Here is a 27,674-nt window from a genome sequence, read left to right as displayed (position 1 = left end):
GGTGCTTAAGCAAACACAACCATTGGTGGATAGAAAGGAAACAAATAAGATTGATCTTTTCCATCCACAATGGCACAAAATTCCAAATAATGTATTTGGGAATATTGTAGATGAAGCATCAACTGTACCTAATGCAAGACGTGTTCACCCCTCTTTGTATTCAAAACAGTCCATGAAGATGCTAGAGTTTTATGGGCTATTATTTAGACACGGACTCTGGCTCTTGTAAGTTTATAATGTTAACAGACTGAAAACATACAACATGAATAAAGCTGCTGTGAGAATCTGTATTAATGTCTTCACTCAGTAACCATGTGTTCAGCACCTAGTTGTGTCTGTAATAGAATTAAAAAAAAAAAAACCTCAAGTTCATTTTGATTTTACTGTCCCTGTTGGCAGAGGGTCTATAGAGTCAGTTATATGTATAATCTAAGTAGACAGGTGATCACATAACATGAGAAAAGGGCACCATGGAGCTTCTGTGACAATCTCTATCTTCTACTTAATCAAAATCCTAGTAGCTGTGGTCTACCGACCCCCAGCTCACCCTCTTTGCTTTCTCAATGAAAATTTTGCCTAGGGCTAGTTGTGGCTTTTGGAGATTGAACCAGTGAAGATGGAAATGAGTTATGCGATAGAAGTTGTACTAATTTTATTCTGAGAGCAAATGGGGAGCTGGAGAAATGTTCCTGGGGAAGAGCAACCAAGCTGCCAGTCTCTACTCATTTCTGAGATTGGAAAGTGTTTGTGCCCCTGTCACCTTAAGAAAGGGGAGGGAAAAGAGAAGATTTCTTGCTTCTTGAAGTCTGAAAAAAAAACTTAGTCTGGGCAGCAAGGAAATGGTTCAGAAGTTCCACCTCAGCATTTGTTGCTAATCTGCTGTATTGCCTCTGCAGGAGGAGCTGAATAGCACTTTACTTTAATTGCGTGTCTTTTTAAAGTGTTTTCTTTTCAATCTTGAATTGAAACCACTTAAAGCAGAGTGGTTTTTAATTGGATTTTACAATCCATGAATGCCCATTGCGTTTCAAACTCAAGTTCTGGACTGAGCCTAATGTATGTACACTTGGCCCACAATAAGGAGGAAGTTTTATTCTAGGTAGCTGGGTGTGGGCCCCTGGGCAAGTCAACTATAAAAATCACAAAAATAATAGTACCTGCTTCACAGAATTGTTGAAAGGATCCAATGAAAAATATATATGAAAGATTTTCATACCTTAAAGCACTTACGTAAATGTGAGTTATTACAATTGTTGTACATCAACGAATCAACAAATATTTATTAAGAACCTACTATGTGTCAAGCATTTATTTATTTGTTGTTTGTTTATTGTTGTTGCTGCCGTCTGTCCTTCATTCTCAAAGAGAACCTAGACATCAGGAAGGTGATGTCAAGACTTGCAAATGAATTGGATGTAAGTGAGGCAGAGCTATGCAAAGTCATCAGCCTCACTCTCCTCCAGAATCATTCAGAGTCCAGGGGCAAGACATAGTTCAGGATGACTGGAGATGACCCCAGATACAGTGAGAAATTTTGACCTTTTTAAGTTCTTTCCCAGGTCTTGGTTTGACTGAGACAATACCCATTCAGGAATTAAGGCTAGGGAAGAAATGAGGCAAAGAACGGCCTTTCACCTAGTCAAAAAAAAAAAAAAATCAATCTGGAAGGGGAAGACTCTCAGGGTTTCTTGCCAAAACAGAAAAAATTGTTCTTCTGAATCAGCAGGACTAAAACAGCTTCTTCCTTTTTTTCTTCCTTCCTTCTCTCCTCTCCCTCTGTCCACATAGGGAATCATACCCTTTTGAGCTCTGCTCAAAGGAAGATAAATTTTGATTGCTGAAACCTCAACATGATATCTTGGGGTTTATAGGTAGGTTTCTTTTCTAAGGTCCATACCTTAAACCCAAATCACTCTAGTTCTCATTGATTAGCCAACAATATGTCCCAGCTCAAGCCTCACATGACGGCTCAGAGTGAGTGTAAACAGTCAGGCTTTGTACTAAGCACTGGAGGCATATGGAGGTATACAGGATAACAGAGAAAATTGAAGTGAAGGATGGAAGAAGATAAATGGAGTTGTGCATCATCATACACGAGACTGCTTATTCAGATAGAGTTCTACAAGAGAGCTCCAAGTATTTGATGGGATGTCATGTTTTGTTGTTTTTTGGGGGGGGTTTTGGGGTTTTTTTCTGTCCCATTGGGTAAAACCAGGATAAATAAGTAGAGGTTCAGCGAAGCTAAGGTCATCTCAAAATAAAAAGGATTTCCAAATAATCAGTTAGAAATGTCCCAAAACAGAATAGGCTACTTCAGAAGGTATTCAAGTATTCATGGTTATATGTTGCTGAGGAGAGCTCCTCCCCACACCATTTACTACACAGTAAGTAATCTTTGAGACATTTAGTGGATAGAGTGCTGGGTTTAGCGTCAGGAAGACCCGAGTTAAAACCCAGCCTCAGAAATTCCTCTGCTAGGAGACACTAGGCAAGCCATTTAATCTCTGTCTGCCTTGGTTTCCTCATCTGTAAAATGGAGATAATATCATCTTTGTCCCAGGGTTGTTGTGAGGATCGAATGAGATAATAATTATAAAGTGCATGATGCTTGATACATAGTAAAGCTACGTAAACGTCAGCTATTTTTATTATTATTATTAAAGAAGACACTAGATGTGTAACTATCAACGATAACGTTTAAAGTTTCTGCCCAGTTATGGATTTGACAAGATGACCTTCGAAGTCCAATCAACACTGAGATTCTACATTTCTATCCATTCAATTCAGAAGAACAGAAATTAGGGGGTTAATTTGGTAAGAGATAAGGAAGCAGCAGGGGAATTTGCACTAGGTTATGGTCTGAGGTAGGATGGGAAGCAGTCAAAATAGTTCCAGGAAAAGGAAAACTTTGTATTTATAGCAGCAGTATGTGTTGATAAAGATGTTGAATGTTGTGACAGGTGGGAAGATGAGGGAAAGAACAGCTACAGGACAATCATGAACAAAGGTTTGATTGGGAGAGAAACAGGGAAAAGGAGAGAAAATATTAGCACTACTGTGAAGGGGGAAACGTTAGAGAGTTTGGATGTGAGGTTATGAGAAGGGGTAAGAACAGAAAATAGCAACAACTTTGCTAGTCCCAGAACCCTGAGCAGGCAGCCAATGGTGTAAACATTTCTTTTCACAAGGTATAACCATATGCACATTTTTGTAATGCAAAGATCCTAAAACATTTACCTCATTCATTTTTATTACTCTTTCTGTTTCTTTTAAATTGTCTACATGGTCAGGTAGAATTTAGGTCACATTTTGCAGGCTGCTTTTCTGATCCTAGTTGTTCAAGCTGATGGCTTTCCAAGAATGAAAAGTGCTTACTTCTCTCTTTGCCCAATTCAATCTGATCATATGTTGTACTTACGTGATATTGGAAATTAAGTTCACGATATACCTTTTTAAAAAAAAAAAAATAGTAAGTGGCATGATTTCCTTCCCCAAAACCCTTTCTAAGAACCTATTCCTTAATATATTCAGGAGAACTTACTTAATGTATTCAGGTCATGGCTAGGGAGACAGACCAGTTATATACCTGCTTATAAGTCAAGAATATGTATTAATACAACACAAACAAGATATGTTGTGTCCTTTGTAAAGTAGAAGTTCCTTGAAGGCAACTACTGTCACACACTTGTGATGTGTTTCTCTGAAATAGTTCTTGATTCATAGACCCTGAATTTGTTGACTAGCCACATACAAAATTCTAGTTAAAGCCCTATTTATTGTTTCTCAGTAAAGTACTTTTTCAGTAAAGTACTGCTTATTCTGATGCAGCCCATGTTCTAACATCTTTGGGGAGGTCACTTCTGACTAGAGTAGTGATGTCCTATTATATAGCTCAGGTTTCTAAATTTCTCTGTGGATTCAGAGAAGTAAAAAGGTTTACTAAAATGAATTCCATTTTCCCCCTAGATAGTTATTCCCCAGACAGGACAGATAGAAAATGAAAGATGCAATTGCTAGCACTGGTGGGAAAAGCTTCACGATCTGAGAATGGATCCCTTACAAGTGAGGGCATGCAGGTACCCCCTAACCTTTAAAAAACAAGAAGGCGATTCCATTTTAGCAATATAATACTAGAAACGATTTGACATGTGCTGGTCCTATAGCATAAAATCACCTTCCATTGACCCAAACCAAAACACGCATACATCTGAGGACATACCCACATTAACAATCCTACCAGCGGTCAGGCTAGCTAAAGGATGGGTTATTTCTAAAAACCCAGGTGGCAGTTGATACCCATTAACCTAGGCCAGGGGGTCAGCAAACTGTGGCCCAAGGGCAAAATCCCACAGCTGCCTGTTTTGTCTGGCTTTTGAGCTAAGAAGACTTTTTAGATTTTTTTTTTTTAAATATAATAAAAGGTGTTTAAAAAGATCATCTGTTAAGGTATTGATGGGTTGTGGAGGAAACTGGTGGAGGAAATGTTTATACAGACAAAATCATAGATTCTTAGAATATAGAAAGTAACTGCTATACCCTATACCAGATTCATATCCTGTTGTCTTCTATGAGACTGTAAAATCAGGGGTTGACATACTATGACTGATGGGCCATACAAAACATAGGTAGGCCAGATTTGACCTGCAATGTAGTTCACCAGTCAGTGACTCCATATTCTTACAGCAGATAACAGGATAGTGGAGCTGAGAGCTGGAGTGGAGCAGCTGTTTAACCCATTCTAAGAAGTTATGATTTTGTCAGTGTGAATATTCCCTCCACTGATGCAGATTACAGCCTTTCTATTGCTTTAGCAGATGCTATGAGAAAGAAATGTTATGGCTGAACTTTATCACTTGGTGAGCAAGCTGGATCCCACATGTCAGATGTACAATCCATCCCCAGGAAGACCTTTAAAACCTTTCAGGCATAGTGGGGCCTGCTAGAATGCCCTCTTTTTGCTGCTCAGAATTCTGGGTAGTTGAGAGATCTCATATCCAACCTATACAGATGGAATTTGAACACAGGTCTTTTAAATTCAGACAAAATGTAAAATACCTTGAGCACCTCAGAGGAGAGACAGGCAAAAATATCTCTTAAAAAGCTTGTTTGACTGAACAATTCAAACTGAAATCTTTGATTTGCATAACTTTAAAAGAAATATTAGACATCCACGACATTTTCCATTTCTTTCTCCCTCTTGGACCCCAAAAAAATTCAAACTTAAGTCTCTGATGCTTGGATGTTATGATTTCTTATGAGTGAAGGAAAAACTCAGTTCCTATCTTCCAATAAAAACATTTATGAGGACAGTAACTATTTGTACAGTGGTATGTACCAATAACAATTAAAAAAAAAAATTAACAGCACCAGAATTTCTCTCTGAGAGAATACCATATAGTATTGAACTTTTAATGGAAATATGAGAATAAGATAATACAATCTTCCATCATCCTTCCTGTTAAAAATATATTTCCCCCAAATAGTAAAACAATAATCATTTTCAAATTATGAGCCACAGGTTGCCTCTGATCTGCTTGCAATTCTCCTTAAGGCCAGCTGAAGTTTAGGAGGCACATCAAGAAGAAAGGACTCAGCCTCATGTGTTCTGTACCTTCACAGCCACTAAGGAATTTTGTAAGATAAATTCTTTGCTGACCATCTGTATTACAGGAGTTTGTAGGAGCACTGGAAATTAGAGATGATCTTATTTTTTCTAGGCTTGCTCACACCTTCCAGGTGTGTATGTGTGTGCGCACATGCACACATGTGTGGTGGTTTCATCTTTTTATACACACTGTTAACTGTGGTAGACCATAGTTTCCTCACTCAGTGTTTGCCAAGGGGGCACAAAATGATCAAGATGGATATGCAACATGTATTTTCTAGTGATCATCTGTGTGTTTCATTAGACAACTGATGGAAAAATGTTCTGTATTCATTGTAGAGCATATCTACACTATCAGAGAGAATCTTAAATTAATAGAGGAGTGATTAAAGGAATATACTTTATTTGCCTGGTTAACTTAGGGTTATATGGAAAACTTTTTCTGTTTCATATCTTTTGTTGAAAATTTAGTGTTATTTCTAACCACAATTTTTTTTAAAGTACTAGAGAGGACTTTATTTGCTAGTTCATCTTATCATTCAGAATTTTTCACAAGCTTAGCTGCACCATTCTGAACATGAATCATCATGTAAAATTCCCTAATGGGAGGAGATGTGGATTGGACTGAGTCTGTGCTCTATCAATTACTTTGCTAAACAAAGTCTTGGTATCAGATTGTCTTTGAAGGGGGGACAGTGGTTTGTGAGTAGCTAGGGAAATATAGGCAATGGTCATCGGCTTACCTGATCCATCTAGTGTGAGTATGATCTTCATGGTAGCAACGAACAGGTATGATCAGAGTTGACTCAGTTTCCTCATTCCAATCCCCAAATCAAATGAGTCTACAGAACTTCCTTCTAAAGGGAAGCAAGTAATCAAAAAGATAAATTTCACTTGAGTGCCCTTTGTGCTGGCTGGATCAGTCATTAAGTATGTATTAAGCCGGTGTATCAGTAAGCACCCAGACAAGCCCAGAGGGGCCTATCATAGGTTCTTAAATCTGCATTTATAAAAGGAAAGGCAACTTTTGAAGAGTCAACAATCACTTTAACCAGTTCAAACAAATGCTTCCAGACACACCTTTTAATCTTTTACATTCCCAAAGTTACCAAGCCTTCCATCTATTCAACAAACAACCTTTTTATCTTTATCAAAGCAACAGGGCTCTACTGCCTGAATCAGAGCAATATTGCAAGACAATTTACATATATCCCTGGATCGAGAGAGCCTTTACCTCTGAACAGTCTCCTCGACCAGGTAATCACAAGATTCTTCTTCATAAGCAAACCCCCAAAGTAAAACACTAACTTTCCAGTATAAATAACGAAGACTTGGCTTTTGATTGGCTCTGAAGTCAGCAGACTCGAAACCCACAAGACTCAGCACAGCTGTGAACCATCAAGGCTCAAAGGGGACTGAACCTTCAGGTTCTCACAATCTAGCCTGAGCCTGGAAAACAACTCCAAACAAACAAATCCCACCCCACTTGCTGCCACAGGTAGGCACTGTGCTAAGTGTTGGGGATACAAAGAAAAGAAAAAGACAGTCCCTGTCTTCAAGGCACTGATTTTAATGGGGAGAAAACATGCAAAAAATTATGTACAAACAGTATGATCTTAGAGGAACATCACTAGGTTTAAAGAGGATCAAAAAAAGGCTTCTCATGAAATAAGAAAATGTAATTTTAGCTAGAAGGAAGCAGCAAAAGCCGAGAAGCAGAGATTAAGAGGAAGAATATTCTAGGCATGCGAAAGAGCCAGTGAAATGCCCAGAGCATAGAGAGGAAAGAATAGCAAAGAAGCCAATGTCACTATGCAGCTACAGGTCTGTCACAAAAGCCCTGAGACAATGGGTTGAATTTTTTTTAAGGTATAAACAAAAGGGCAAAGCCAACATGGTAGAGAAAAGGCAGAGATTCACCCAAGCTCTCCCTGATTCCCCTCCAAAAATCTTTAAATAACATCTCAAAACAAATTCTGGAGCAGCAGAACCCACAAAAGGACAAAGTAAAACAATTTTCAAGCCCAAGACAGCTTAGACGGTTGGCAAGAAAGGTCTGCCACAACCAGGGTGAGAGTGGAGAGCAAGCCAGAAGGCTCCAGCATAGGAAAGCAGCAGCAGGCCTTGGGAACAACTGAATCAGCAGTGGCAGCAGCTGCTTCTGGACAGGACTCTGTTGCATTGCCCATACATGGATCTGGGTCCCAAGCCCAGGTCAAAGTTCAAAGGTGAGGAGGAGCACAAGCACAGCACAGCTTATGGCCATAGGGGAGCAAGGATCTGGGTCACAATTTCAGGGCAGAAAAGAGGACTTGTGGTTGCTCACAGACCAGAATATAAGTCAGGGGAGTAGTAAACATACCTCTCCTTAGATCATACCATCTTGGAAGAATTGAAAACTTACAGAGCCACAGAACTACCTCTGAAAACAGTGTCCCCTCCACACCAGGAGCAGAGCCCAACTTTACCATAAAGTTAAAAGTAAAGAAATAGGCTGGAAAAATGAGCAAACAAACAAGTAAAAAAAGAATCTGACCATGGGAAGTTATTATGATGACAGGGAAGATCAAAATACAAACTCAGAAGACAACAAACTCAAAACTGCTACATGTAAAACCTCAAAGAAAAATGTGAATTGGTTTTAGGCCCAGAAAGAACTCATGGAAAAGCATTAAAAGGAATTTTTAAAGGTCAGGTAAGAGAAGCAGAGGAAAAATTGGGGAAAGAAATGAGAGTGATGTAAGAAAATCATGAACAAAGAATCAACAGCTTAATAAAGGAGGTACAAAAAAATACCTAATAAAATATTACCTTAAAAAACAAAATAGCCAAATGGTAAAAGTGGCACAAAAATTCACTGAAGAAACAATGTTTTAAGAAGCAAAACAGGCAAAATGAGAAAAGAGGCACAAATTTCACTGAAGAAAAGAACTTTTTAAAAAGTAGAATTGGCTAAATGGAAAAGGAAATATAAAAACTCACTGAAAAAAATAATTCCTTATAAAGCAGAATTGGGCAAATGGAAGTTAATGAATCCATGAAACATCAAAAACAATAAAAAAGTCAAAAAGATGAAAAAAATAGAATATGGAAAAACAACTAACCTGAGAAATGGATCTAGGAGAGACAATTTAAGAATTTATTGGACTAACTGAAAGTCATGTTCAATTAAAAAATGAGCTTTGGAGGATTCTTTCTAGAAATTATCAAGGAAAACAGCCCCGATATTCTAAGGTAAATTAGAAATTGAAAGAATGTATTGATCATCTCCTGAAAGAGATCTCAAAATGAAAACTCCCAGAAATATTATAGCCAAATTCCAGGTTAAGGAGAAAATATTTCAAGCAGCCAAAAAGAAACAGTTGAAACATCATGGTGCTACACTCATATTAACACAAGATTTAGTAGCTTCTACATTGAAGGATCAAAGGGCTTGGAACACAATATTCTAGAAGTCAAAGGATCTAGAATTATAATCAAGAATCACCTATCCAGAAAAACTAAGTATAATCTTTCAGGGGGAAAATTGGACATTCAATGAAATAGAATACTTTCAAGCATTCCTGATGAAAAGACCAAAGTTGAATAGAAAATGTGACTTTCAAATACAAGATTCAAGAGAAGCATAAAAAGGTAAACAGAAAATAGAAATCATAAAGGATTCAATAGGATTAAACTGTTTACATCCCATCATGTGAGGATGATACTGGTCGTTTCTAAGAACTTTCTCATTATCAGGGTAGTTAGCAGGAATGTACATTGACAGAGGGCACAGGTGTGAATTGAACAAGATGGGATGATTATCTTTAAAAATACAATTAAGGAGCTAAAAAAAAATGTACTTGAAGAAAGGGAAAGGTAGAATGGGGCAAACTGCCTCACATAAAAGAGCTTCTACAGTGGAGAGAACATGGGAGAGGTGAAAAGGTGGGGAAACACATGAACTTTACTGTCACCGGAACTGGCTCAAAGAGGGAATAAAATAGATATTGAGTTATCTTTTCAGGAAAGTAGGAAGGAAAGAAGATAAGATAAGGGAAGGTGGTAATAGAAGGGGGCATATTGAAGAATGCAATAGTCAAAAGCAAAACTTTTGAGGATGGACAGGGTGTAAGGAGAGAGTTGGATAAACAGGGAGAGAAATAGGATGGAGGAAAATACAAAGTAAATATAACTGTGAAAACATTTTCATAGCAAGTTTCTCTGAGAAAGGCCTCATTTCTCAAATATTTAGAAAATTGAGTCAAATTTATAAAAATAAATGCCGTTCTCAAATTGACAAATGATCAAAGGATACGAATAGATAACTTTCAGAAGCAATCACCCAAGCCCTTTATATTCATATAAAAATGTTCTAAATCATTATTGATTAGAGAAATGCAAATTAAAACAACACTGAGTTACCACCCCACACTTATCAGATTGGCAAATAGGATAGAAAAAGAAAATGACAAATGTTGGAAAGGAAACTTGAGATATTAATACATTGTTGGTGGAGTTGTAGACTGATTCAACTATTCTGTAGAACAATTTGGAACTATACCCAAAGGGCTATAAAACCATTCAGTTTGACCCAGAAATATCACTACTAGGTCTGTATTCCAAAGAGATTAAAAACAAAAATATTTGTAGTGACTATCTTAGTTGTGGAAAATAATTGGAAATTGAGGGGGAAGCCTCATCAATTGGAGAATGGCTGAATAAGTTATGGTATATAATTATGAAGGAATGCCTTTATGCTGTAAAAAATGACAAGCAGGATGCTCTCCGAGAAACCTGGAAAGACTTGCATGAACTGATGCAAAGTGAAATGAACAGAACCAGGAGAACATTGTACACAGTAATAGCAATATTGTGCAATGATAAGTTGTGAATGACTTATCTATTCTCAGCAATACATTGATTCAAGATAATTCTGAAGGACTTATGGTGAAAAATGCTATCTATCTCCAGAGAAAAAATTAATGGGTTCTGGATGTAAATGAGAACATACTTTTTTTTAACTTGATTTTTCTTGTTTGGTTTTTGGTTTATGTTTTCTTTTCATAACAAATATAGAAATATGTTTTGTGTGACTGCACATGTAGAACCTATATCAAATTGCTTGCATTCTCAATGAGGGGTGAGGTTAGGAAAAGATGAGGTGAATTTGGAACAAAATTTGGAAAAATGAATATTAAAAATCATTTTTACACGTAATTTGAGGAAGATTTTTTTTTAAAGCAGTAAATATTTCCCTATTGAAAATAAGACACATACCAGCAGTAATTTGGCAGAGAAGTAGCTCAGAGGGAAAACAGCCCAAGAAATAACATCAGCTCAACAGAAAAAAACAACTGAGCAGATGACAGGAGTAACTTATGAAAAACCAAATCGTAAGCATCAAGCAGTTACAACTGAGAGACTATTCTAGAAAGTTGAGTTTTCTGGGTCACAAATATTTGTTATCTCAATGGTGGTATGAAAATCCATCAGAGAGTATGTTGCTGTGTGACTGGAGGATTTCTTTCTTTTGCTATTTTAATTAAAATCTTTTACTTTAAAAGGTCTCCTGGTCTAGTTTGAAAAAAAATTAAAAAAAAAAAAAACAATAAGCAGGGACTTGTAAGGTATGGCTGGCTGACCCAAAAGGTGTCTTAAACTTTGGGTGCCACAGTTTAAAACATTAAGAACGTTACTTCACATCTATAACATGAGAATAATAATATCAGTCCTACTTCAAGATTGCTTGAAAGAAAGCATTTTATAAAATTAGCATGGTTTAAAGAGTGAGTTGATAGTATTGATGTCAATATTCAAGTCAACATGCATTTCTTAAGTGCCTACTGTTTCCAGGTATTTAACATATCAGTTAAAAAGATAATCTCAGTAGTCACAGAATCTTGATGTGTAGAGACATCTTCTTGAAGAGAATTTTCAAAACTAAACTTGGCTTTGAATGAAATGTCTTGAAATCAACAAACAAAAGACAACGTAAGATTCTATATTCTCTACATACATCAATCAGTTATGTGACTATAAAGATGAAGTTTGTTGTAGAAAAGGGCTTATGAAAGAAAACTTGTATGATCATTTTTCCTCACTGCATCCATAGGTTATCCTGTTAAAGACATTTAGGAAGGAGCTATTGACATCTTCATGTTTGCCTTTTTTTTTTTCAGTAGAAATTCCATCTGTGATCTTTTTTTTCATTTTCTAAAAATCTTCCCTTTTACAGTTCAATTAAAAATTTGATTTATGAGTACACAATGTCCAACACCATCTGACTTTTCTGTCTCCTAAAGGAGAATGTTTGGGGCAATACTAAGAACCAAACCATTTCTTGAGCATCTACAAATATTAATCTTAATGTGTTATGTCTATCCAAAAACTAGGGAGATAATACACTATTAAGGGAATGGATAGTGATTCTGACTATGAGAAAAATCAAAAGAGGCTTTACAAAAAGCCCTAGATAAATGGAAATATGACTCAGTTCTTGAATCAAGTAAAAGAGCTTACAGAGTTTGCTTCATCATTTACCAATAACAAAACAACAAATTTTTTTAATTAAATAATTGGTCATCTTGCCTTGTTAAAACTAACAATAGCTAACATCTATATAACATTTTAGTTTCCAGGAGATTTTGCATGTCATCTCATTATAGTCATCACGATGCCCATAAAATCAAAATTAAGAAACTTACAACTTGAACACCAACATTTATTATAGTTGATGAAAAAACAGAAACCATCAGTAATTTGTGATTGTGCACAGGGTGGTTAGTGGGTAGAACTTGATCAAAATCTTCCAAACTAAGTTGGCAATAGCAACCAAACATTGACATGGTGACGTAAGGGAAATGGAATAGAGAATGGGTATAGAAACATGTTGGAAAACAAGTTTCCATATCAAAAATTAAAGAGACCAGCAGTATATAAACTAATCTGAATCCATACTCCTGTACATCTTAAATGCCATCTTGTGTTTATTAATAGATATATCACATCTTCATCTAGTTCCTCTCTGAGGCATTCTTCCTCTCTGAGCAGAAATTATAGGGAGACAGATTAACAAACTGAATAATAAAGGATCTTTTTGTAGCACAGTGACTCAGTGGAAAGAACACCAGGTCTGGAGTCAGGAAGCCTGAGTTCAAATATGGCCTTAGGCACTTACTAGCTGTGTGACCCTGGGCAAGTCACTTCACCCCATTTGCCTCAGTTTTCTCATCTGTAAAATGAACTGGAGAAGGAAATGGCAAACCACTCTATTATCTTTGCCAAGAAAATCCCCAATGGGGTGATGAAGAGTCAGATATGACAGAAATGACAAAAGTTGTAGCATAGATTTCATTGTACTCTAAGTCATGTCCCTATATAAATGTAGCATTGCTCATGAAAATAGCCTACAACTCAATATCAGTATTAGGAATGGTATCTATTTTATCTTTATTATTCCTTTGCTGAAATTCTGTTCCATCTGCTATTCAATCAACTCTACTGGCTTGATTTTTCAAAAGTTTTATTGATACCTTTTGTTTTTACATCGCAGTCAGTATATCTTCCCCACCCTGCAATCCAAGGAGTCTTCCATTATAACAAAGAAAGGGGTAAAAACACAGTACAGAGTACTGGTGTTGAACTCAAATAGCAAATGGGAAGTGGAGGGATGTGGGTCAGAGGGCTAAGCCACATATGAGGATCCCTGCTTATAAGTAATGTTCCATATGTTCTATTGTATTTTTATTTGCTAAATATTTCCCACTCACATTTTAATTTGATTCTGGGCACACTGGGGGAGTATTGTAGCAGCATGTGGCTCCTGGGCCACATGTTTAAAACCTCTGATACAGACAATCATAGACGTAGAGCTGGAGACTTCAGAGGCCATTTAGTCTGACCCCCTCATTTTACAGAGAACGGAATCAAGGCTCATAGTGAAGTGAATTCCCTGATGTCACCCTAAAATGTGCTCGATTCTAACCCTCGATTCCATCAGAGATGGTATGGGAACCCAGGTCTTCTGACTCTGGGGATACTCTACTTTCCACTATTCCACATTGAGCAAAACAAATTGATCCCTCAATCCCACATCACAGCAACAATACCTAGAGTCCTCCACTCCAATGAAAAGAGGAAGCTGCATTTCTTGATCTCTTTTCCAATGCTAAGATTGGTCATCATAATTCCATAGTTTAGCTTCAGTGTATTGTTTCTTTATCAATTTATCTTTTATTTGTGACCCCAAATGTCCCCTTATTTTTAACAGCAGAATGTTCTGATCTGTAGACAGATAATTTCTTAACCTTCAAGCAAGCTTCTCAAAGGTATTACTCATTGGGCTCCTCTAAATGACCCTATCCTCTCATCAATATAAATCTAAAAATCAAGGGGCTTGGGTGAAATCTGAATTTGTGTACAACTTGGAACTGCAATCATTTGGTTAAAATAAGATATAACCCCCTTTTTAAGGAAATTGACGCATTGAAGAGAAAAGTAGTCATTTTTTTCCCTTTACATGTGCAAAATAAATTCACAGTTCATTCAGTACAAGCATGACAAATTACTCATTATCAATCATGTGCAAGGCCAAAATTGTTTTAAATATATATACTTTAGAATACAGGCATCTGCTTTCTCCTTTGTCTGATTCACATCTCATTTGACTAACAGAGAGAAGAAATTCATACCGACCCAGGCTCCTAGGACATAGTCACTTAGGGAACCCAAAGTGAAGTCAGTTCTCCCTGAGGATAATGTGGCACAAAGAAACCATTTCAGTGAACCCAAGGTTCACTTAGAGTAATGTGGCGCAAAGAGCCCCCACCTCTGTGCACAGAGCTCCAATATTGATTTATGAGGTAGTGGCATATGGTTCAGATTTCAGAGGCTCTGATCATTCCAATGATAATTGCCTAGGTGTGAAAAATAACATTATCATGTATATTGTGATCAATGGGCATCCATATTTACATGATTTACAACTCTGGGAAACTGACTAGCAGACACACTAAGAGGATGCTTAATGATGTGGCTGATGAAAAAAGTGAAAAATGTCTCAGGAGCTTCATTTCTTTTCAAAGCATACTGAAAGTAGCATACAAGCATACAGTAAAAATAAAGGATTACTGAGTTTATCTGGTAAAATGTAAAGGTGTTTGAAAATAGTGTTAATCTTTGATGAGTTGCCGTTAAGTGAAAGGGAACAGTAAAAGAAATCTTCCAATATAGAAGCTCATTGTGAAAACATTTGTAACATGCTTTACTATGCTTTTGGGCGTGGGGGTAGAGGTTTGATGAATTTAGCCTGCTAGCTGTGTTTTGTTTTGAAAAATAATAGAAAAAACATATATTACCTGATCACCAATCAACTAATTGTGGAGGCAGATGATCCCAGAGTGTAAGGAGTAACAAGAGAATGCTTGCCAGTGTTTCAATTTTTCCACACAAAATTGATGATTTTTATCAATTTAGTTTAGTTCTAATTTAGTTCTAATACAGAAAATTCTTAATGATTTAGTTTCCAATGCTACCAATATGATGTCAATAAACTGTCAATAAACTGAGGGTGAGAGAAAGTCAAGTGACCTCATTCGCAGACACAAAAATGTGAAACAAATTTTTTGCTTCTATGGAGATCATTACCCTGCCAGAACAGTAAATAATGAGGAAGGTGTGTGTACATGTGCATTGCGGGGAGGCAGAGGGGCAGGAGTTGGGGAGGTAGAGAGTGTTGGGAGGGGAATAAAAGATGAAATGGAATTAGAGAAAAGAAGGATTGCTAGAAGCATACATTCTTCACGTCCTCCATTTCATGCCCACACCTGGCCAGATCAATTTTGGTAGCTACATAATCCAGGGTGGGCCCCTTTGCCTCATGGGAAAAGAAAAATTACTCTCCTCCTGGGTTCATTCATACACACACACACACACACACACACACACACACACACACACACACACACACACACACACACATACTCATGGCAGAGGGAGGAGGCAGGGAACAATCAGACTAGCCATTTTCATTTCCCCTGTATTATTTGAAGCACATCAAAATAAACAAACTCCCACTGTCTTCTCAGGAGATCCGTTTATGGAAAGAAACCAAGGATTGCTAAGTGGTATTGACCTTGCCAAACTTTCTTCATGAAAACCTCTCTACAGTGATGAATTCACAGATCCAGAAACCTCCCCACCTAAAAAAAAATGGATTACCTTTTTCTGAACTAAATCTTCTTTGAAAAATAGTGATTTTTTTCAGTAGCATAATAGTATTTATAGTAATTATAGATTAAAAGTGATATCAGTAAAAGAGTAGTATAATTAACCAGTTTTGAAATCTGGTTCCCTTCATAAGTGACCACAAATGGGCTTTTTCTCACATTCCCTTAAATGTTTCTAAGAATTTCCCACATTAAAGGCTTATGTCCCTTAAACAAACTCTTTTAAAGGTAGAGTCTGATGAATGAACAATTTGCTTTGTTATAGAACTATAGCTATTGATTTCTTCTCATTCTTGTCCTCGATAAAAAATGGTCAAGCACATCAAACAAGTTTTCTGAAGTCACGTTGCTCATAGACCGATAGTGGGTTAGAAATGGTCACAAAGGCATTTTTTTTTCTTTATAACAGAAAATTGGATATACTGTAATGGACAGTATTTATGCTGAAGAGAACAAAAGCTCACCAAAACACTTTCATCTACAGGACAAATCCCAGCTCCCAAGTCATAAATGATTAGGATATACCAGAATACCATGTGCAAGGGTAATGTGAAATTAGCAATGCTGTTTGGTGCTTCCCCTTTCTGCATGGGGAAGCTGCCATTCTTTTCTAATGAAGCCTTTCTCTGTCTGAAAGCCTTCAGCCAGAGGTAATAGTCCTTTCTCCAACCGCAGATGTTCAGAAATAGGCACCCGCAGAGCTAGCAAAGGGAAGCAGAATGGCAGATTTAAAAGGGAGATGAATATTATAATAGAAACCCATCAGTCCTGCCATCCCTAGCCCAATCCCACACTGACTGATAACTCATTAAATCAAGTTGTGGCCTCCTGATTACCCTCTAACTTCCTTCTTGCATGTTCAGCTACTCCAGCATCGTCTCTGCTGCCACTTTGATTAACCCTTTATTTGATTCTATCAAGGAAAGAAACTTATAGCTAACGCTTGAGAAAGGCGTGGCATTGTTGTGATTGTCAGTGTTTCTGTTGTTATTGTTGCACACTTTCTGTCGCTACCATAAATTGCTTTAGTGTACCTTGAGGTGCACTTTTTTGGAGTATTAATTTTGTAGCATTTGGTGTAGTAGATACAACACTGAACTTGGCAAGAGGAAGGCTTGAGTTCAAATCCCATCTCTTTCACTAACAGGAGCTGATAACTTGGAGCAGGCTACTTAAATTCTCTGAATCTCAGTTTCTTCATATGCAAAAAAAGGGTGGATTGAACTGGATGCTCTCTAAGGTTTCTCCCAGCTCTAAATCTCTGGTCTTATGTGCAGAGCATTTTTCCATTCCCCACACATTTTACAATCATGTTTCTTAGCTACTTCCAACAACTTACAAACCTACACAGTGTGACAGAGATAAGAAAATAGAGGCAAAGAAAGGCCAGCATGACAAAGAAAGTGAGGGACAGAAGCAGGATTAAAAACCTTAAATTAGGACTATGTTGACTAGACCAGAACAACAAATGATCAGCAAATGTCATTTTTAACGCAGACCACGTTGGGATTTACGTTGCAGAGACTTAAAATTATCTGCTATGAAAGAACAGTGAAAAGGAACAAGGTTCACAAAAGGAAAACCTCAGAAGCAGTCTCAAGAAATCAACAGTGATATATGAGCTAGTACAGCCATGAAAGCAGAATAAATCAAAAAGTAAAATGTTGTCATCCCTCCTCGCTATGCATAGGGTCTTATGGTGATAGTACAATCAAAAATACTCATAAGGTATCCAGAAAAAGAAAAAAGGCCATGCTACCAATCTACATGTCGTTTTCAGCTTGTTTTCAAGCAAGATCTGCTCTTTGTTAGCTCCAGCCTGATAGGTTTTGGACCCAACCCTAAATCCTTGCTCTCCTTCTACCAAGTTAATCAGCATGGGTGATCTGGGACTTGGAAACAGACCTTTAAAAAAAATCAGTCCTTATTTCCTTCCCAATCCTGCTGTCACTGCTTCACACCATGAATTTGCAAAAGCCGTTTACTTTCTGTGTTGGTTTCTCCATCCACACGTCAGGAAAATTAGTACCAGACACCATTTAGTACACAGGCATAATGTAATATTTATTATACACAGTATTTTGTGCTTCTAGGAGAACCTTGTTGTATAAATATAAACTATTCTCCTGGTAATATTAAGATGATCTATTGACTGAAAAGAGAATTTTGATTTAAGGCAACTAAAAGAAAAATATCCCCTTCAGTGAAAGAGGAAATGCTCCTAGGGGAATTACCACAGGGATCTCTAATCTACGCTGTTTTCCTATTTCCGTTTCAGTTAGAATAGACATGAACGTAGACTATGACCAAATACTCCCACACAGCCAATGTGCTGGATGGGCAATATTGTATTTGGATAATTATTTGGGGTTTGCCCTGTGAAGAAGAAAAGTACTTGAGTCTTTTTTATAGGAGAAAAAATATTTGAGGGGGATTTGGGGAAAAACCAAGAGTAGTGGTGTTTCACTTTTTCAGCTAAAAGATCATTCCTTTAAGAAATATGTCCCATGTAAAAGATGTCAAGTGATTCTCTGATGAGGAAGAATACAGGAATGTTAGAGGCAAGGGAAAGAAGAAAAAAAAGAGAAGTAATGATATAGTACTCAATTGCTAACACACCTGAACTTTGAGGGAGAGAGAAAATAAGCAATATTCTAAAGAACAAGGACAAAACAGAAAATTATCCCAATGAGAGGACAGACTGGATAAGATCACTCACTGATTTTTATGACACTTTAGCTTTGTAAGGTGGAGTAGGAGTGATTGGGATGGACATTGAGTTGAAACTCAGTGGCGTTGATGTGGCCTCCGGGTAGAGAGGCAAAATTACACTAATTCACAAAACATTTTTCCTCTGAGTAGTCCCCCATCCCACCTCCATCTTTGTTTAGGCAACTAGGAAGCACAAGGAATTGAGCACTGAGCCTGGAATCAGGAAGATCTGAGCTTAAATCCAGCCCTAGACACTTAATAATTGTATGACCCTGAGCAATTCATTTGACTTCTGTCTACCTTATTTTCCTCAAATGTAAAATGAGGATGATAATAGCACCCACCTCCCAAGATTATTGTGAAGAACAAATGAGATAGTGCTCAGCATATAGTAAGCATTTAATAAATGTTTATTCCCTCTTCCCCCTTCTGCCCCATTTAAGTTACACCTTTGCTTGAATTCTTAACCTATAACTTTGCTGCCTCCTCAATCCCCTTGGTCCCTACCACCAGAAGAAAATCCTAATACCTATTTATAATTTGAGCTTTTTAATAACTTACGTCAACATGAATCCATCCCTTTGACTAGGAAAACAAATCTATCTGTCTCTCTATGTTTCACTTTTCAAGTCATGTGTATAATCAATCTAGAGTCAGAGATACATCTTGGATGCAGCCCCCCTGGGCACCCATGAAATAAAGATGGTGGAGACAGGTGGCATCTATAGCCATCTCCAAGATGAGCTGTTTTCTTTTATCCTCATGACATCAGACAGCAGCCATTCTGTCCCCTGACACAGATCATTGGGGGAAATCTGTCCTCAAAGGCTACCTAATATACAGTGCTGAACTGACCAACAGAGACCCAGAGTCTTGTTATGTTCCTCTTACCCTTTGGGTATATGATCACAAAGTGTAGCTGAGTCAGCTGCACTGTATGCTCTTAGCTCAGATTCAACCTTTTTTATTTAAAAATGTGAAATCAAAGAGACTGAATTTGAATACTGATGGTTGATGACTGAATAAAACAGCTTAAATGGAGCAAGTTAAGTGAAACTAGATTATATAGACAGGTAAGATTGACAGAGAGAAAATTTGGAGCCAATATGCACTTCACCATGATGAAAGTCAAAGGATTTTACTTCCTCTGGAGGAAATGATGGTAGTGAAAGCAAGTCCCACTGTGGCACATTGAGAGCAGACAGAAGATAATTTGATGTAGAAGTGCAAAAGTCTGGAAGCAAGGTCTGAAGATGATTACAGACTCACACACAGATGCTGTGGGATAGCAGGGGCTGCTTTACACTTGAAATGAAACGGACATGGCTGGCATATGTCTTCCTTCCTTCCTTTCTTCCTTCTTTCTTTCCTTTTCTTTTTCTTTCCCTTTTTTCTTCCTCTCTTTTTCTTTTCTTTCTCTTTTCTTTCTTTTTCTCTTCCTTCTTCCCTTCCTGGCTTCTTTTTTCTTCCTTTCTGTCTTCCTTCCTTTCTTTTGCTTCTTTCTTTCATTTTCTTCCTTTCTTCCTTTCCCTCAAAGGGAATTGTGTTTATTGCTTTTCCAAATGAGAAATAAATTTTATTTCCATTTTTCTAGGATGGAGAATGATCTAAGAACTTCCAAAAACCTGACTTTTTGTATCCAAAAAAGTATGACTTCAGTAATAGTAGTAGTGGCCCACATTGATGTAACATTTTAAAGTTTACAAAGCACTATACACACACACACACACATATTTGTGTGTTTCAAATACCATAACAATGGACTTTGGGATGTGGGTTACATGATGAGAAGCATAGGGGTGGGGAGTGGGATTATGCTCCCCATGTGTTGGTTGAGTAAGTTTGTATATTTGTGATTATACCTTTCAAAGAAAATATTTCTTTTTAAAAGCTAATCTGGCAATGACAAAATGGAACACACACACACACACACACACACACACACACACACACATACATATTTGAGAGAGCATTATCAATAGGGTCCAGAACCTTTTGCAGAGAGCCTAGACACCCTCCAATCAAATCCCTTAAAGTTATGGAGAACCCTGGGGGAGCTTCAGTTGTCTCAGTCTTCATAACCCCATTTAGCGTTTTCTTGGCAAAGATAGTAGAGTGGTTTGCCATTTCCTTTTCCAGCTCATTTTACAAATAAGGAAACTGAGATTGAAAGAGTTAAGTGATTTGCCCAGGATCACATTTAGTAAGTATATGAGGTTGGATTTGAACTCAGGTCTTCTTGACTCCAGGCCTAACTCTATCCACTGAGCCACCTAGCTGAGTTGGTCTTTAGGTAATAGGTGCAAGAGTAGCTAGTTATAGGGACTTATCTGGGATAAATTTAACCCTTTACTTTTGCAGGTACCCCTGGAGAGAGTCTTTATCCGAGATTTTTTATTCTAGATATGTTAGACTGCAAAATTCTAGAGAAATGTGGCAATTTTTTTAGGCTGCTAAAGTAAATTTGATTTTTTCCCAGTGAGTATTCCCTCACAAGTCAATTCCATTGATGTAATTTTGCAAACTTTTCATTTGTTGATTGCTTAACTGTTAAGCACTGATTTTTTTTGTATTATTAAATTATGTGTAAGTTTTGAAATACTGATAACTGACAGTGTTCTGTATTACTGAATCTAATCTGGGAGCATTAGATTGTTATTGTCAAGTAGAAATGTCCATATTGTCCTTTTTACATTTAAGCAGATCTAGACCCTTTGTCTTTTATGAAAACAAAATGTCCTACAATTTCTTGGGATGAGAATGCCTGTGACTAAAATCCCCAATCCTTTACCACCTTTCTAACTGAACCTACTTGTCCTGCTGTCCTAAGACTGGATTTACAATTCCATTTGGTTCACTTTGGCAGAAGCAAGAATCTGTGGGGAAATCTTGGATACCTTTGGGGATAAGGGATCCAGAGGAAATTGCCTGAATTTCTTATGCAATGGGGACCCCTAGAGATTTTGGGGTGCCCTATATAGAAAGAGACACTTATTGTGAAGCCCCCATTTGGATGGTTTTATGTACTGAGGGAATTATTAGAAGATTCTACCCAGAAGAGTTTTCTCATTTGAGAAAGGGTGATACGTATTGACTCTGTGCCCCAAATCCCTGTAGAGAGATTGGCCAGCTCAGTGTGGACCAAATTTCTGTTCCAGATGGAAGCAAGATTTCTTTCTCTTTCTTTGGTTTGTGTATTCAGAATGGCCCTGTAGCCAAGGATATGCAAACAGAAGTACTTGGCAAACTATGTGAAAAGTTCCTTGTTTTCTGAATATATACTACTTTGAATTTGGGGAATAATATAATTGTGATTTTCATCTGTACATGGAGGATTGCATATGATCATGTGACATTAACTGTATTAAGAATTTACTATATGGCACCGGGGAAGCAAGTGATTAGAAATTGCTTGTGCTTCCCAGAGACCACAGAAAACTGTTCTGAATTTGGAACAAGGACTGATGTTAAAATTAAAAAATATACATATGCACCCCTGCCCGTTACATGAGGATAGCAAGTTCAAAAAGAGAAAAATGTGTAACAGGGTCTTAGTTTGGAGCACGCCCCAATCACCATGGTAAGTTACCCTGAGATTCTTTTGGAGCAGGCCTAGACTGCCTAACAGGAAGCCTTTCTTTGTTCCCTCCCATATAGGTGGGGATAGCCTTGTTTGATTGGCTGCCTTGTCTTTAAAAGTGACCAGACTCAGGCAGTCGACACTTTCTGGTTCTCAAATGCTCTCTCCTGCCCAGATGGTGATCATGATCATAGTTCATTCATAATGAAGGCCTCTTTTCCCTCTGCTCTCTGTCTCTCTGTCTCTGTCTCTCTGTCTCTCTCTCTCTGTCTGTCTCTGTCTCTCTCTGTCTCTGTCTCTCTGTCTCTGTGTCTGTCTCTCTGTGTCTGTCTCTCTGTCTCTGTATCTGTCTCTGCCTCTGTCTCTCTCTCTCTCCCCCTCTCTTTCTTCTGCCACTCAGGTGATTTCCACTGGACTGGGAGTTTGAGCCACAGCAATGTTGGATCCAGCATTCCAGGCAGGATGTTTGGCAGAGGAGCCCTGAGAAGTCAGGGTGCTGAGTCTCAAACCCAAAGCAGGTTTGGAACCTGGAACTAGAAATGGGCTCTATAGGAACTGAGCTAAGGTCTAAAACTAAACGTCCCCTCCCTGTCCAGATAATGAGTTGGTGGGGCATGATTATGCTTCCCACATATTGGGGGCCTATGTTTGTATATTTGTGATAACTTCTGAAGTAAATATTTCTTGTAAAAGTGAATCTGACTCAGTGGCTAAATGAAACTAGGGGTCAGGAAATTTGCCCTATACTTGGAAGAATATCACCAGTACAAGATAGACCCATTTGCAGAAAGCCTTGATATCCCCAACTGCCTTAAGGGCACTGGAGTTAGCACCCAGGTGAGGGGTGAAATCTAACATAGAAGGACTTCCAGGAAGGGAGGGTCTCAGTAGTCATGTCATATATGTGTGTGTGTGTGTGTGTGTATGTATAAATATATATATGTGTGTGTGCGTGTGTACACATATATATATATATATATATATATATATATATATATATATATATATATATATATATATATACATACATACACTCTGTCATTCTACCCTCAAAACAAGCCCTGGGAGTAAAGTGCAATTATTACCATCTTATTTTAAAGATAAAGAAACTGAGGCAGACAGTCTTGCCCAACATAGTAAGTATCTGAAGAAGGATTTGAAATCAGGGCTTCCTGACTCCAAGTTCAACACTATCCTCTATAAGAAGCCATTACCAGTCATTTTGACCTACGTCTGGCCACTGGACTCCTGTGATAATGGAGGAGAGAGTGAGGCTGATAGCTTTGCACAAGCTCTGCCTCCCTTAAATCCAATTCACTTGCAAGTCAAGACATCACCCTCCTGATGTCATTGTTCTGCTCTGAGAATGAGGGTAGAACAACAACCTACTCTACAACCTAAGAGAGTCTCTTGAGAGTTTAAATAAATGGTTTTTCTATAAGTGAATAGCACTACTTCTCTAACCTTTTTCTAACAAGAAAATCCGAGAACAATTTTCATAGGCTTTGAGCCCTGGGAAGTAGATTTCAAAATATCCTTTATCTATAAAATCTTTGAAATCAACGGGTTCATGAATAAATGTAGAAGGTGTGAGGTAGTGATTGGAGTTGTCCTGACATATATGGTAGCAGAGTTTTCAATTAGCAATTGCAACTTGAAATCAAAGAACAAGTTTATACAGTTTTTTCAACTATATGTGAGCTTTTCCTACATATACTATATGTATTTTTCCAGGATGTTGCTGCTGCAGATTGGGATCTACATTTAAGAGTATGAGGGAAGAGACCAAGATGATGAGAAGAAACCAGGTGACATTTCTTTTTATTATGGAATGGAAAGGGACTTCTACTCAACTTTTCCTTTGATGATACATTGTGGTGTTAAACTGACTCTGTGCTAAAAGACCAGACTGGAACAAGTCCTGCCAAGCAGAAAAGACTTTGTGTAAGGGTTTTTTCTCTTGTGACTACTCCCTGACTCTTACTTCTCACATCTCTCTCTCTTCTTTACCAGTTCCTGTTTTTCTCCCTTTTGAACTTAATGTATCTCTACACCAAACATTTTATATTGTGGGTAACCCTTTATCTAGTTCATCTGAATGAGGTTCTTACATGTCCATCTTTCCCTAACTCTCCTCCATGCTTCTCATGCACCCTAATAATGAGAAATAGCAAATTCTTCCCATTTCTTCCTCATTTGATGCTTAGTGTATCACTTTTCCCATCCCTTTTCTTTCCCTTAAAATCAACAAGATGAAACCAAGTCACCTTCAAGTCCTATGTCTGTCTTTCCCCACTCTCTCTGAGTCTAGAAACACTTGCACAATTCCTGGTACTTAGAAGACACTTAACAAATGCTTGTGAGTGAATGAATACCCAGTCCTGAGTTTGTGGATGTCATAGACTGTGTTATGTTTCTGAAGTTTCCTTACATGATGAATGTCTGTTTGACTACTATATCTAACTCTGTTGTATGTTCCATGTAATATATTGTGTGGGATTTTTATTCGTGATCTTAAACATGCAAGAGAATCATATTTGCTTCATGTATTCCCAATGCAAATGTCATATAACCCAATGGTAGGTATTATACGTATATGATAGTATGGTTAGGGATAACCTTACTATCATCATTTCAACTAGTAATATGCAAGTTCTGCTTTCTGTGCTGTATGTTCGTAGTTATTTTGAAAAGCCCCATGTAATTTGCAAGGAACGTCAATCTTTCATTGGGAGAAGACGTGAAATGAATCAAAGCTTGGGAAAGCTGTTCTAAGACACTAAGTCAGAAATTTAGAACATGGGTGATGCCTCAACGTAGACACCTGGAATATCTGGGGGGTTTTGTTCCTGGCCTTTCTCAATAACTTTTTTTTTCATGAAAGATCAGAGGATCTCAAGGCTAAGAAAAACTGTGGGATCTGAAACCTAACTCTAGTAGGACTTATTTGATAAAGTCTCTCTGAAATGGGTTAGGAGGCACAGGATCCTTAACACAGAAATTATGTATGAGTTGAAAGGACTTGCTAAATCTAAGTCCTTTACACTGACTATAAATCTAAGTTATTTATACAGATTCAGGAGTTCTTGCCTCTAGTAAGAAGGAGAATGAGGCTCACATAGATCAATTGATACAAAATAGGAATCTACTTAGTTGACTGTTTTGGGTTCCAAAAGAGTTTGTCTCCCTTAAGCAAGCACTCTCTTTTAGAATGGGAAAAAAAGCTGTTTTGGAGAAGAGACATCCTTCAAGTCGTTCTTGTTCTAGAGGCCAGCTCTCTGTTCCTGTTTTTGGTTGTCACAGTTTCTTAAATTGGCTTCCAGTTCTCCTATGACCTTCTGACTAGTTTATATTAGCAACACCACAGCTGTTTTGACTTTGTGGTGTTGTTGTGGGATAAAGACGGTTCTCTGGTAGGCAGGGCAGAGTGCTCAAAGGTTTATTAGTCACCTGGCTAATTCTCTGTAATACTCTTTCTTTGGGGAAGCCAGAAAATTGCATTTTTATATAATAACCAAAAGGTAGAGGGGAAAGCATTACTTGTAAGGCCAGTGAATGGTAGAATGTCTTTTGGAGTACAGGCTTTCCTAAGTGCCAAAATTGGGACATCCTGTGATTTCAGAAGGCAAGGATAAAGAACAGGCAGTTGTCAAGGGGAGGTCAGGCATTTAGGGATCAATGGTAGTTTAATAAAAATGTAAGCTTGATTCTATGGGGTAGCTGTAATTCTGTTTTCCCCCTTTGTTTTTGGAGTATGCCTTATGTGTTTTTCCCTTGGGTATTTTATTTGGGTCTGGGTCATTTTTTACTGGCCATAAAGTGTGTTCTTGGTACTCATATAGTTATGCCACGACTGAGACCAAGGAGTGGAATATCTTGGGTATTACTCATTCTTCCCAGGTCTGAGTCCTAAGAGGCCAACTAGGCTGCCTGGCATTCATGATCTAAAGCACATGCTTAGGTAGCCCTTAATTAAGGAGAACTGAGATGGAAGAGTGGGGATAGTCTAAATATGCTAAGGCACACTTCTTGGCAAATCCTATATAAACCAGTGTTGAGTGGGGAGAGTAGATCTTTATAACTGACAGATTTCCCATTCTTCTGATGGCTGTTATAGCTTTGGGTGTTTTCTCTTTTAAGTTGCACCTGTGTGTTTTTGTGCTTGTGTGTATGTGCATATATGTCTGTATACACACACACACACACACACACACACACACAACTTAGCAAGGAGATAGATACACATATATCTGTCTACAGACCCTGAGCTTGAAAACAGTATGGGCCTGGCCTAAACCAGGGTCCCACATGGGAAAGGTAGGTGACTCATGTTTTACATACTTAAAGCTACAACAGCATTCCATACACTGGATTGGAATTTTGAATTCTTTGTAGTATTTGCAAAGTAACTAGGGATGCTCCATGGAAACAAGGGAATGAGGGAAATGCATCTTAATGCAGTATGATAGCCCTATGAGCACTCCTAAGGCGCTGATGTAATTCATAGCTGTCTGCTTTGCAGCCAGAGCTGGGCACAGGCAGGGAGGACTGTGAGACATCAGAAGATGTCAGAAGAATGCAAGAACTTTTGAAGATGACTAGAGAAAGCAGGGTGATTAGAACCCAGACTTCACCTTCCAGTCACTTACCTATTCTACTACAATTTTAATATCTGAGGATTGGCTTCCTTTGCAGCATTAGCCAGATAGAGGTGTGGATGATGTGATGAACAAGGACAACCTACAACTGTCTGAGACTGACACATCCCTTCCTCTTAGAGAGCCCAGATGACAGGCAGATCTGTGACCTTTACCTTGCCAGGATCTCTAAACTAGTTGCTTCCATCATGTATGCCCACATTTCATTAGGACACCCATCAAGAATGTAAGGGTAACTGGCAAAAGAAGCTCCATTCTCACTGCACAAATTCATTATCCGCTTTCTAGTCATTGTCCTTCCACACACATGTCCTGACCACAATTATCAACCCTTCAGCTTCTCTTCAGAAAAAGCCTGGGTGCCCTTGAAGTATATTCCTAGAAGTCTCATTTATCAATAAGCTCTGTTCCCAATAGATTACAATTAGAGAGACTAAGAAATTTTAAATGAGAAGATTAAAAAAAAAAGATTGGATTTTCACCAAGACATGACATTGAGAAAGCTAATTCTGAAATCCATTAGAATAATAATAACTAAAACTGCTCCTTTAATAGCACATTCATCTTGTCAGCAAAGTGGCATATAAAGTAATATCATGCTAGAGTTTGGGTTTTGGATTGTATGAATGTTCCCTCTTCCTAGCACAGCTCCATATTTTGTCTTCATGACTTGCTGTGGCGAAAAAAATCATCACCTTCTAGCCAACCTTCTGGTAATGAGGGTCTCTAAAATAAAGGTAGGCTAATCCTAGAACAACAGACACACATACCATAACTGGGCCTGTCCATGAAGGCTCTCCAGCTTAGCAAAGCCAGCTGGAGCCTGAGTTCTGGTTATATAGCTTTTGAAAATGTAGGGTTCCCAAGAGACCCCCTTGAGGCTTCATGGCAGGTTTGGTAGCATATGTTCA

At 37.9% G+C, this 27,674-nt stretch overlaps 1 protein-coding gene across 2 annotated transcripts in view; it reads right to left on the bottom strand.

Annotated features, from left to right (window-relative positions):
- LOC140496935 (uncharacterized) overlaps positions 1 to 27,674 on the bottom strand; it is a 325,087-nt gene that overhangs the window by 34,390 nt on the left and 263,023 nt on the right. The window contains exon 13 of one of the 2 annotated variants that reach the window (XR_011964454.1): positions 6,349 to 6,462. Coding sequence is in view for 1 of the 2 variants with exons in the window: in XM_072597359.1 (XP_072453460.1) it covers positions 6,401 to 6,462 (62 nt within the window). In the remaining variant the exon portion in view is untranslated. Of the gene's footprint in view, positions 1 to 6,042; positions 6,463 to 27,674 lie in introns of those variants that run through there. The other variant, XM_072597359.1, reaches the window with a different exon arrangement.

Source organism: Notamacropus eugenii, chromosome 3 (genome assembly GCF_028372415.1).
Source record: "Notamacropus eugenii isolate mMacEug1 chromosome 3, mMacEug1.pri_v2, whole genome shotgun sequence".
NCBI classification, from domain to species: domain Eukaryota; kingdom Metazoa; phylum Chordata; class Mammalia; order Diprotodontia; family Macropodidae; genus Notamacropus; species Notamacropus eugenii.
Note: the sequence above shows the minus strand (reverse complement) of the source record. Positions and strands in the feature narration are given on the sequence as shown.